Here is a 12,415-nt window from a genome sequence, read left to right on the forward strand (position 1 = left end):
GCTCTCATTGTGGAGCACCGACTTAGCTGCCCCGTGGCATGTGGGATCTTCCCAGACCAGGGATCGAACCCATGTTCTAAACCACTAGTCCACGAGGGAAATCCAAACACAAGTGTTTCAATATTTTAAAAATTGGTACAGCTATACAAATGCATACAGCTCAATATTAGTTGTAAATACAAAGGAAGCCAAGAAGAGTATGGACAGATAGTTACTGAAAAACATAATTCCAGGCTATATGAGATCTTATAGGAGACATAACTAGAGATAACCATATTTCTGGGCTTCCCTGGTGGCTCAGATGGTAAACAATCTGCCTGCATTGTGGGAGACCTGGATACGATTCCTGGGTTGAGAAGATCCCTTGGAGAAGGGAAGGGCAACCCACTCCAGTACTCTTGACTGGAGAATTCCATAGACAGAGGAGGCTGGTAGGCTACAGTCCATGGGGTTGCAAAGAGTCAGACACGACTGAGTGACTAACACACACACACACACACACCCATATTTCTGGGCTATATGAGAAGAGTTATGTGAATGATGGGGGAAAAGTGGAGCGAGATCACAGGTGGTTCCCAGCAGCCCTGTGATTTTTTCCTTTCTCCTGGGTTAAAGGAACTAAAGGAACTAGGGCTTCCCTTCTGTGTACCTTTGTTGATAAGACCAACATTATTCTCTCGGGGACTCCATGCATCCCTGTTACTGTATTGCAGCCAATGGTGAGAATGTAGATCCTCAATTTTAACTTGGTGTTTATTTGCTCAAATCCTCCCCTTCCTCTTCCTGGTCCCCCAACTCCAGTTCTTCTCCATCTTTTCCTGTTGTGTCAATGACAGTATTCTTTGCCATTGCTAGGAGGATGCCTCCGCCCCTAAAGGGGCCCCGAGAGTCCTGAACTGTAAGATTTCAGGGTCTAGGAATCCCACAGGCAGGACCTGGGAGCGGCTGTAATCCATTCATTCATTTCTTCCTCCCATTTTTCTTTCTGCATTATACGCATGCTATGTGCTGGGTCCCAGACTCTCAGGACATGGAACTTGTCAACCAGGAGACCCAGGTCTGTGGAGAGATGGGCATGCAAACTGTTATCATATAGAAAAGGATTGTTCCCACAGGGCCACGTGACGTAGACTTTGACCATGTGTTTGATGGCTCCAATGTGGATCCTGTCACACGTATACTTTGCTGCTGCCACTGCCAGACCCACCAGCTCCTCTCTCTCCTAAACTCATAACTGGTTTCAGTGCCTCTCTTTCCCCTGCCTTTGAGATCCAGTCTGTTAACCGTATCTCTGCCAGCTTTACCATATTCTTTTCCAGTACTGCTGGTCCCTGCCCATGTCTTAGGTGCAGCCTAAAGATCGAGGTGGGAGCCTCCTGGGTCCTTCCTTCCCTCTCACAGGGCCATGGAGAACAGCCACGGAGCATCAGTGTCCTGTCCTGCCGAGCCATGCAGCACAGGGACCCCGCTCACCTCCCCTCCCTTCTGTGGGCAGCATCCTCCTCAAATAAACTGTCCAGAAATCTTCAAGTGTTCTGTTTTACTCAGGGTAAAGAAAAATCCAACCTGGTTTGACCTTCAAGGCTCTAGTACCAGCTAGCCCCCATCTGCCTTCCCAACCTTATTTTCCATTCTTCGCCTTTCCTTCCCCTGCTCCAAGCTTTAGCCAAACTAGGTAAACACTTCCTGCAGTTTCTGCAGCCCAGAATATTCTGCTGCCTTCCTATTCCCTTAGATGGAATTCTTCCCTACTCCTGCAGGACCAGCTCGTGTATCTCCACTTTCAGGAAGCCCTTCCTGACGCTCCACTTAAGACATGGTCTCTCTCCTCCCTTGATTCATCTCTTAAAAGCCCAGTCTGGCCCCACTGGCATAATTGCAGCTTCCTAAATGCACAGCTCTCCTACAAGGTTGCCAGGGCCCTGCTTAGTCTTTTTGTCTTCTATTTGGCACAAGGTTGCAGGCCAGATCCACTAGTGCTTAATAAATATTCATTGGGTGAATGAATGAATAGTAAGTGTTGGTAACACACTGGTTGCTATATATGTATCTTACTCTGGATTTGTTTTTCTCTCCCCTGTGTCCCAACGGGAGTCGCTCTCAGCTTTCAATCTAATCACCCCTTCTGGACCCATTCCCTGCTCTTGCCTCTCTCTTACAGGTAGAACAAGCAAGAGGCTGGCCTGACCCTCAGTGACCTCTCTCCTCCCCTCTCTCTAAACACAGGCACAGAAGAAGAGCTGGAGGAGCTGTGTGAACAGGCCGTGTGAGATGTTCAGTCCTGGCTCCAACCAAGAGAGCTCGCTGGATGACTCGGGGCCCTACCTGGCACAGAGTCCTGCTCCTCAGAAAAGAAAGGACTTCAGAAAACAACCCTCCCCCCCCCCTTTTTCTGGGCCATATTCCTGGAGCCACTGGCAGAGGGTGGTGATGGTGGGTGGCAGGTGTCCTCTCCTGCTCCCAGCTCCAGACCTTGTCGGCAGAACCACCTGTGTCCAGCCAGGCAACCAGCTCCCACTGGTGTAGGTGGGCTCCCTTGCAGGCTGCGCTTTTCTGAGAGCAGGAAGCTAGGCATGGGTAGACAGGTGCGATAAAGGTGGTGCTCCTTCCCCAGCCTGAGCACTTCTCCTTCATCCCAGGCCTCATGTTCATACCAGCAAATGGGTTCAGCCGAATGAATGAACCCTGCTCACCTCCTTCCTGAAGACAGTCTTGCACACCAGCTTTGGCTTCCCTTCGTAAGGCTGCTGCATCAATGGCAACCCTGGTTCTTATCGTTTTCCTTCTTTGCAAAGAGATGATGGGCTTTGCAGCTTCACCAGGCAGGGCCTGCCCTGGTGCACAAGGAGTTTTCCCTCCTTGTTGGTACCTGTCAGCTCCTCTATATTCAGTCAGAGGAGAAGCCAGGGTGTGCGGTCCCTGAAGTGGTGCAGGACCTTGAAGAACCTGGGTTGAAGCCTCTGATCTTCAGGCTCCCTTGTCGTTCCAGCAGCTCCAGTCCCTCTGGGGGAGAGTGGTGGGGGTAGTGGGAAGGGGCTCACTCTTCCTTGGAGATCGCTTAGCTGAAAATCCCAAGGACATGGAAGATGAGGATTTCTGCGGGACTTTATTTAGGAAGAGGGAGGAGCAGATGAAGGTAGAAAAGGCTGAATTCCAGCTGAACAAGGAATTTTCCTCTGGGCGCTTCCTCTCAGAGCAGGGAGAGGGAACGGGGGAGAACACGGGAGAAGCAGTCTGGGGCCCTTGAGATTAGATGGCCCAGAGGCCCAGCTTCCCAGTATAAGCCACGCAGGTCAGATACACAGTGCGGAGTGGGGTCAGAGAAGGAAGTCTGGCCCGGGGCAGCTGGTCCCAAGTGGGCAAGAGCTGAGGGGCCTCCTCGGGGCGACGTTCGCCCTAGAGCAGCTGAACCACCGCTGGCCCCCTCAGGCGTTATCCCATTTGGAATGTGAATGCGGGAACAGAGTGGGCTCAGCACCCACCTGGGGATCCTCTTCCCTCAGAGTCAGTGGGGAACTAGCACCTAGGCAACCCACGTGGGTATTTATATCTGAACAGGCAGAAAGACGCTTGAATCAGGCACTATGATGAGAAATGTATTTATTTGCTAATATATTTATCCATAAACTTGATCTGGTCTCATGGTTTTCTTCTGTCATGACTGTCACTCGGGGTCAACTTCATCTACGTGGGCAAAAATATTCCTGATATCAGAGGCTAGGCTCTGATTTATGAAAGGACAGAGTAGTGTGGTGGTCTCGGCAACAAGAACTGGCTGGTAAGCCCCTAAAAGCATTGTTTAGTGAGATCAGGGAGAGAGAGAGTGTGACTGGATTCTGCTTGTGGTTCGGTGTGTCATTTGTACTATTACTGTGTGTTTACTTCACACTCTATAATGCTTCAGGGACTTTCTTTGTGACCCTGCAAAACACTGTTGCCTCACTTTTCCACTCATGAAATGGACCCACTTCACAGAGTTGTTGGAGAGCTCCCCTGGGATAAACAGGGTGAAGTGTGTTTCAAAGTAGAGAGGATGCAGTGATAAAGAACATCCTAATCCCAGTCCCAGCGCCCATCTGAACACAACATGGGACTGGCCCCAGGCACAGACCGGCCTTGAAGAAGCTCCGTTTGAATTCAGGAGGCCTGGTTGGGAAGATACAGCAGCGGGGCCTGAAACCATCTATATCCCACAGTTCCAGTCTAGATAAACACAGATGAACGTCCTCTGCCTACTCGTGGGACTACCGTGAAGCTCAAGGGAGCTGGTGCTACGTGGGTATGGAGATTTCCATAGAGCCTGCAAGGGCTTATCCTCTTCTCACAAAAGGCGTTTTCCCTTCCTGCTTCATCGGGAAAGGTTTGGTAGAGGTGGGGGTTGTCTGGTGCCAGTTTTGAACCAGACAGCAAGGCATTTGTGCACCCTATAGGAAAGAACACGATCTGAAGTAGAGGAACTGGATCTAAACGCTAAAAGCTGCACAAAGCGCAAATTATCAGTTGGAACGAGGAAACTTACATAAAGAGTTCTTAGAAATAAATACGCATTTTTTTGTCCCGGAAGTCGGCTCACAAAACAGCATTCCTGTGGACGCAAAGGGAAACCCAATCACTCGCTGGCAGGAAACCCGATCACTTGCTGTTAGGAAACTCGATCACTCGCAGGTAGGAAACCCAATCACGCTCTGGCCTTTAGGAAACCCAATCACGCTCTCGCTGGTAGGAAGGAGGGGGGCGGTCCCTGAACTTCTCATCTCTGCTGAGATAATCCAGAGGGAGACAGTGGACTCTCTGGCCCTCCACTCTTAAGACAGGAAGACAAAAAAACACCTCTGCTGTCATCCGGGACGCTCCAGGGGACCAGCGGTCCAGGTCAGACCTTCCGACCCGCGGCGTGCTCCCGCGCAGGCGCCAACCGTGCCGCCCCGCCCCTCGGGCCCCGCCCACACGCTCGACGGCGGCGCACTCTCGCCCCCGCGCCGGCCCAGGTGCCTCTCGGCCGGCCCCGCCTCCTGGCGGGAGAAACCATATCAAAGGCGGGGGACGGGGCGGGGCCGCCGCGCCGGAAGGGGAAGTCTGAGGCAGAGGAAGTGCAGGTGTTCTGGGTAATTTTTTACTATTTATCCGCAGGGAGAGGCGATTGTGGCTCATTCCTTCGCTGGTCTTCGTTGCGAGAGGATGGCCCTGGAGACGGTGCCGAAGGATCTGCGGCATCTGCGGGCGTGTCTGCTGTGTTCGCTGGTCAAGGTGTCTGTCGGGGACCTAAGTTGTACGGGCTGACGGGAGACCAAGCTGGGGGAAAGAGGGCGGAACAGATGTGAGGGAACTGAAAAAGAAAGTCGGATCCAGGGCCCGGAGGGTGGCAGAGTGTGGGGAGGAGCAGGAGGCCATCGTTTACTTCAGCAGGGACACTGCTAGGTTGTGTAGCCGTGGGCAGGGGCCTCTCACATGCCTTTGCAACTTCAGCTTTCAGCAGAGGCATAACTATAACAAGAAAAGGGGTGTGAGAGTGGAACTTAGGCAAGGGGCTGTAGGAATGGTGGGTGGGGGGCATGATGAGACGGCCAACATAGGGAGCTTTGTGCTTCGGCAGGCAGAAGTATGGAAAAGTGTCTTTTCTTTTGGCTCAGCTTTCTTTTTTTTCCTCTCCCAAGACTATAGACCAGTTTGAATACGACGGCTGTGACAATTGTGATGCGTACCTTCAGATGAAGGGCAACCGGGAGATGGTTTATGACTGCACCAGCTCTTCTTTTGATGGGTAAGCCCTTCGGATTGCTACATTCACTCTTTATAGTACCCCCACCCCACAAAGTAAATTTGGACAGACTGTTGAGACTCTTAATATGAGTTGGTCTCAGTTATTTTGAGACACACTGGTGCTGTGCTGTCCAGTACATTCTGAACATACTGAGTTCAAGGAACTATATTACTGAAGTTAATTTACTTTTTGTCGTTACTCCTTTACCATGGCTATAGAAACTTTAAAAACGAATTGTGTGGCTTTCATTATATTTCCACTGGACAGTTCTTCACTAGACTATTAGGGAATTTCTGGTAGGGATTGTATTTGTCTCGTGCACTGTCAACCTGGCATAGGGCCTTAATACATGTTTATTAAATGCAGGAGGATCTTTTTTGAAAATGAAGGGTAAATTTTGGCCCCAAAGCTGATACTTTTAGATATGTCTAAGAGGACCTATGAGAAAAAGTTTTCACTTAGCGAGATTATCCAGTGGGGGCAGGGGAATGAGAGAAACCTAAGTTAGACGGGTCTCAGTTTTCTTTCCCTAAGGGAGGAGCCAGGAGGCAGTATTCTTTGGGGGTTAAGGAGGGACTGTTAAGTTTCTTTTGGTCTCTAGGCCAATGAAGGGTTTATACATGAACTGGGCCCAAACCCGTGCTTGCTAAAACTACTTCAAGGTGGGCCCACTTCATTCTTCTTTGTTTTCCTTTAAGGGAGAGTAAAGGATTGGGCAGAAAAGATGTTTCATGGAACCTTTACTTTGTACATGTGTAGACAGGCATGTACACGCTCAGATACTCCAGTTCTTTCGTTTGTTTGTTAGCACATCTTCTCATTTCTCCTCCTCCCAGCCCCTGGCAACCGCCACTTAACTTTCCTGTGAATTTGATTACTCTAGGTACCTCATATAAGTGGAATCATACAGCAGTTGTCCTTTTGTGATTCGCTTATTTCACATAGCATGATGTCGTCAAAGTTTATCCATGTTGTAGCATGTGTCAGGATTTCCTTTTTAAGTGTAATGCTATCCCTTTTTAGGTATATACCAGATTTTAATTATCTGTGCATCTATTGATGGACACTTGGATTGCTTCTACCTTTTGGCTGTTAGGAATAATGCTGCCATGAATATGGGTTTAAAAATACCTGTTTGAGTCCCTGCTTTCTTCCACTTCTTTGGGGGTATATGTCCAGAAGTAGAATTGCTGGGTTATTCTGTTTAACATTTTGAGACGCTGCCGTACTGTTTTCTGTAGCAGCAGTTTTACATTGCCACCAGCAGAGTACAAGGGTTCCAGTTTCTCCACATCTTTGTCCTCACTTGTTGCTTTGTTTTTGTTTTGTTTTTGGTAATAGGTATCCTATTGGGTGTGATGTGGTTATCTTATTGTGGTTTTGATTTGCATTTCTTTAATGGTTAGTGAGGTTGAGCATCTTTTCATATCTTTATTGGCCATTTATATATCTTGCTTGGTAAAATGTCTCTTCAAGTTTTTTGCCCATTTTTGAATCAGGGTTTTGGTCTTTTGTTATTGAGTTGTAGGAGTTATTTATGTATTTTGGTGCATATTAAGATTTGAAGAGTAAGTATATCCAAGGCTAAAGAAGATTAGAGGAGGGCTTGATGAAGTCAGCCAGAAGTGGAGGAGATAGCATATGAATCAGGCTCTTAATAAAGAAAAGAAGTATAGGATTTTTGAGGAGGCCAAGGTGAGAAAAAAAGCGTTCTAAACAAAGGGATTGACTTGGGCAAAGGAATGGAGTGGGTAAAGCAGGGTATGTTTGGAGAGTGGTGGGGATTCTGATTAGATTAAATCATCAGATTGGATTAACAGGCACTGTGAGGCTGGAAGGATAGATTTTGAAGGACAGAAGGACAGAGGAGAATACACATTTGGTCATGAGAACAGCCTGTGTACATGCCTACCCCAGATTGGTCTGCCAGGCCAGAGTGGGCCTTACCCTACTTGCCACCTCTAGAGATGAGGTCAGTTCCACTCGAAGCATATGACTGCGAATATAGGATTTGGATGGGGAGGGAGGCTTCCTAAGCAAGAATCCAAGATTGTTAGCAAGAGAAGGAGAAGTGGCTACTGAGGAGGCAGTCAACAAACATCAGTGCAGGTCTGTCCCAGGAGGCAGTCAGTAAATATCTGATTGAATGGGGGGGTGACAGAAATGACCTCTGTAGCTTCTGAAAGCACCTGAAGCTTAGCTGTCATGCTCAGTAGCAGACTTCTGGCCCTTTCTGTGGCCTGTGCTCTGGGTTTACAGCTACCCTGGGAGGAATGATTAGGATAGTAAGGAGAGCTAATGTTTATTTAGCTTCTACTCTGTGCTAGGGCTCTTTCATGTATTAGCTCACCCTTTTAATTTCATCTTAAGTTCTGAGGGAGCTCTTCATATGCAAGTAAGGCTAGACAGCTCATTAGAGGCAGAGCTTGATTAAATCTAACTTGTTTCTACTAAGGGGACCTACTGTTTAGACTCAGCCTCCCCTTTGCCCTGGGCCCCAGCCTTCAGTGGTCGTGCTGGTTGTAACCAGCCATCTACCTCGAAAGCTGTCCCACTCCCTGGGGCACCAGTCTTTTCGGGGGGCGAGTGATGACTGACCTGTGACTGGGGGCCAGGGACTTAAGCCCAAGGACTCTCAGTACTAGCTCTTGAGTCAGTCCCTTCCCAGCACTAGAACTCTGTGCAGAGTTTTCCTTGTTTCCTGGTAGAAGCTCATTTCTTGGCTTTTCCTGAGGTTTCCTCTCCCAGAACTGCTGTGCTAGCTGGGAACGAGGTAAAGGTGGGCATGGTGCCCGGGGTGGGCTGGGCAGTGCCCTCAGCCTCGCTTTCTCCAGTGGAGGCAGCTCAGGCTGACTCTGTTTCTTTCCCTTTCCTAGAATCATCGCGATGATGAGTCCAGAGGACAGCTGGGTCTCCAAGTGGCAGCGAGTCAGTAAGTATCTCCCTTTGTCTTTATCCTGGCCTAGAGGTATTGTCTGGGCTGGGTTGGGGAGTCTTCAATCAACGGGTAAGTGGCCCCAGAGTGAGAAAGATGGGGTCGGAGGAAAGCCACGAAAAGTGTCCTGTGCCCTGTCACTTAAAACTTGTAGCCAAAAGAAGCAACTGCTTTTCTCTTAGAGTTGCAGCATTTCTTTCATTTTTAGCTTAAGGTTGTGTGTAGTCTTTTGTCGTAACTGACTCCTAACCGCAGTCTCTTCTTCTCTTTCAGGTAACTTTAAGCCAGGCGTGTATGCAGTGTCCGTCACTGGTCGCCTGCCCCAAGGTAATAATAATTATAGTAACAGCCCTTGTTCATTTATTGTGCCAGGCTTTATGGAAGTTTCTCATGTGAATTAATGCCACTGCTCATGACTCTCTGAGGAAACCAAAGCTTCAGAGAGGTTAAATAACTTGTCCAAGATCCCCTAGTTGGTAAGGAGCCAGGATATCCACTCAGGCATCCTGGCTCCAGAACCCTTGCTTTTGACAGCTACAGTGTGTCCCCCGTTGTCTTCCTGTTCTTACTAAGTCACTGACAAGCATGTGCCTGGGTCCTCAAGGGGGTGACACTCCAGCCACGCAGTTCTGATGAGCAGTCCAGAAATTCCGGTTTGTCTAGATCGTACCACTCCGTCCCCTCACCATGTGGGAGCCAGGGGACCCTCCTTGTCTTCTGACTCTTCTCCCCTCACAGAGCTGTTTCTCTTCCCACTGCAGGAATCGTACGGGAACTGAAGAGTCGAGGCGTGGCCTACAAGTCCAGAGACACAGCCATAAAGACCTAGGAAGGCTCACGGCTGCCAGCATCTTGCCTCCTCGTCTCTGCCGCCGTTTGTTTTCTGTCATGGAGCTAAATGGGCAGAAATTCAAACACATCCCGCCCTCCGATACTAAGACTCCGCCGACTGTCAACAGATCAGCCCAATGTGTCCTTGGGCCATTTTTACCCTCTTTGGACTACTGTGGGGGGTGGGTAGAGACTGAGTTCCGTGGGAAGTAGGATGCTAGTTTTCCTACCTACAGCCCAGGGCTGCACCCTTGCTCATAGGCAGGACTCTGGGTCAGATGGCAATAAACATGAACCCCTAGAAATGTTCTTAAGCCCACAGCAGAAGCCTTCTTGCCCTCTTTCCCTTAGCTGGGCGCAGTAAGAATGCACTGCCCAGTAGGCGTCTTCCCAGAGCAGCAGAGGCCTTCTGCTCTTCGTGATCCGTCTCTGAGCCTCCAGGGTTGTAGCCTTTCGAACGTGCTTCTTTGGGTCTCGGAAGGTCTGCTGTCCTGAGTCTAGGCAACCGTATCAGCCTGGTAGTCCTGGTGTCTGTGGTTGCCGCCTTCTGCCCTCTAGACCTGGCACAGCAGGTATCCCTTAAAATCCTGAGGGCAAATAGTACTTGTGCAAGTATTATTTGCCCTTGACCATGATTAATACCTTTTTTCTCTTCTTTGTTCATTTCTTCCTATACTTCAGGCACACCAGTGGCACCCTTGACCTCCCCCTGCCCACCTTCCCAATGTCCCCCTAATTGGAGACCCTCAGGTTACTGTTGGGTCCTGCTCTGGTTAGTTCGGGCCTCCCCAGGAGGTGGGCCTCTCCTTTTGTCTCTGGCCTAGTAGGGGTTCTTGAGTCACGTCATGCTACTGGCCAAGGTGAATTATTTGTTTTAGAATTAAATATTTATCATAAATTCTCATCTATTTAAATTTCTGTAATAAATCCTGTTAGTGTCCCCATTTTTGTTGTTACTGTGGTCATTTATTTGGCTTCTCCAGGTCTTAGTTGTGACATGGGGGATCTAGTTCCCTGACCAGGGTTTGAACCCAGGCCTGCTGCATTGAGAGCATGAAGTCATAGCCACAGGACCACCCGGGAAGTCCCAGGGTCCTCATTTTTATTTCCCTAAGTTTCTTGCTCCCCATCTGTTCAGAACGAAAGTGATTACATTTCATTTACTTCAGGGTTTTTGTGATTATGAAAATAAAGGGATGTGAAAATTCTGTAACTTCAGTTTTATAAACGGTAACATTCACTCTTTTATTAGCCATTCTTAAATATATATCCACAACATGTGTGAAAGTCACTCAGTTATGTCAACTCTGCAACCCCATGGACTGTAGCCTGCCAGGATCCTCTGTCCATGGAATTCTCTGGACAAGAATACTGGAGTGGGTAGCCTTTCCCTTCTCCAGGGGATCTTCCCAATCCAGGGATCGAACTCAGGTCTGCATTGCAGGCAGATTCTTGACCATCTGAGCTGTATACAGTCAACCAAAGTAGCAGGGAAGTACTGTGTGAGGACTGGCACGCGGGCCGAGCTCTGACTCAGGAGCCGAGGGGCCTGCACTGGGGCTGTGTGTCTCTCAGCCACCTGGTGTTGCTAGTGAGTCAGTGTCTCTGTCTTACCTGTGACCTGGAGTGTGTGGGAAGGCGGGGAGACGCTGCCTCGCCAGTGACCCTCTGCATCCCTTGCGCTCTCTCAGGCCCAGGGAAGGAAGCTGGGCGCGACCCAGCTGCTCACGTCATCCCTCCCAGGTCCTCTTCCATCTGGAACCATTTTCTCTGATGCCTTCAAGCTCAGGGAGTGTTCCGTTAACTCCAATCCCAACTGAGTTTTTCTAGGACTTCCCCAGCCCAGCAAGCTGACCAAGCTCCAGGGGTAGTGGTTTCTGTTCTTCAGTTTCAGTCTGAAAGGGGCCTTGGGAAGCAGCCCCACCAGGCTGGAGCTGACATGTCCTGCAGGGAAGAAGTGGGTTTTACCAAGAGTGCCCGGGCTGTGTAGCCAACGCCCCACTTTCACTGGTGTTCTCAGAAAGTCCCTTGGAAATCCCCCGGCAGCCGTCCTGCGTGTCTGACCCGGACGTAGCTGTTCTGTGAGAATGGAAACAGTTGTGGGGGGGGGGGCAAGGGGAGCTGTGCACAAATAACCGCACTCACGCTGCCTCAGCTCCACACCAGAGGGGCCCTAACTGTCAGCTCCACAGGAAGCCAGAGACACAGGCGCTGGCGGTTGTGGGGGAGGGCCGGCCCATCACGGTGACCGGATTTCACAGGCTGGGGTGCCGGCAGCCTCTTCCTGGGAGCTGTCTCTGAATCCACCTTCTGGCTTTCTCTGGTCCTGGAACCCACTCAGGAGCCCAGACAGGCGAGAAGGTGCTGGAGGCTCATCCCCTGTCAGGAACCTAACAAAGCTGGAATCCTGACCCAGGGATGGAACCCGGGTCTCCTGCACTGCAGGCGATTTAGGCTTCCCTGTGGGCTCAGACGGTAAAGAATCCGCCTGCAGTGCAGGAGACCTGCGTTTGATCTCTGGGTCGGGAAGATCCCCTGGAGAAGGGAATGGCTACCCACTCCAGTATTCTTGCCTGGAGAATTCCACGGACAGAGGGGCCTGGTGTGCTACAGTTCACGGGGTAGCAAAGAGTGGGTCTCCCCAAAATGGAGGGGTTGACTGACGGTGCATGCAGCTTCCAGCCCAAAGCAGGGATAGGTAGCTGATAGAACAAGGGTCAGAAGACTCTGGTCTTAGAGGGAGCAGTTTCCCTAAGAGTAGTGGGATGGGCTGCTGAGGGCCTAAATTCAAACCGTTCTCTTCAGGTTTGGGCACCGAGGCCTCACTCCTCTGGCCTGGTCATTACCTTCATATTCCCAGCCTGTCCGTGACCTGCCATTCGGTCCTC

At 50.0% G+C, this 12,415-nt stretch overlaps 2 protein-coding genes and 1 long non-coding RNA gene across 6 annotated transcripts in view; 2 read left to right on the forward strand and 1 right to left on the reverse strand.

The window, feature by feature from the left end:
- Window positions 1-3,473, forward strand: part of RNF43 (ring finger protein 43) — a 67,184-nt gene extending 63,711 nt beyond the window's left edge. For all 4 annotated transcript variants that reach the window (XM_025281228.3, XM_025281229.3, XM_044939633.2 and 1 more), the window contains one exon: window positions 2,227-3,473. In XM_025281228.3, the coding sequence (XP_025137013.3) occupies window positions 2,227-2,270 (44 nt within the window). In that variant the 3' untranslated portion in view covers window positions 2,271-3,473. The remainder of the gene's footprint in view (window positions 1-2,226) is intronic.
- A 110-nt stretch (window positions 3,474-3,583) lies between these two features.
- On the reverse strand, window positions 3,584-4,873 carry LOC123332719. The gene is made up of 2 exons (XR_006549694.2): window positions 4,520-4,873; window positions 3,584-4,424 (listed from the first exon to the last, which is right to left on the reverse strand). It is a non-coding gene; the product is annotated as an uncharacterized LOC123332719 (long non-coding RNA).
- Window positions 4,854-10,471, forward strand: SUPT4H1 (SPT4 homolog, DSIF elongation factor subunit). Its single transcript, XM_006053925.4, has 6 exons — window positions 4,854-4,872; window positions 5,131-5,247; window positions 5,655-5,761; window positions 8,638-8,693; window positions 8,970-9,023; window positions 9,458-10,471. Exons 2-6 carry the CDS (start codon window positions 5,179-5,181, stop codon window positions 9,523-9,525), a joined length of 354 nt encoding a protein of 117 aa, XP_006053987.1. The 5' UTR covers window positions 4,854-4,872; window positions 5,131-5,178; the 3' UTR covers window positions 9,526-10,471.
- The last annotated feature ends 1,944 nt before the right edge of the window (window positions 10,472-12,415 follow it).

The sequence above is a fragment of the Bubalus bubalis genome, chromosome 3 (genome assembly GCF_019923935.1).
Source record: "Bubalus bubalis isolate 160015118507 breed Murrah chromosome 3, NDDB_SH_1, whole genome shotgun sequence".
NCBI lineage: Eukaryota > Metazoa > Chordata > Mammalia > Artiodactyla > Bovidae > Bubalus > Bubalus bubalis.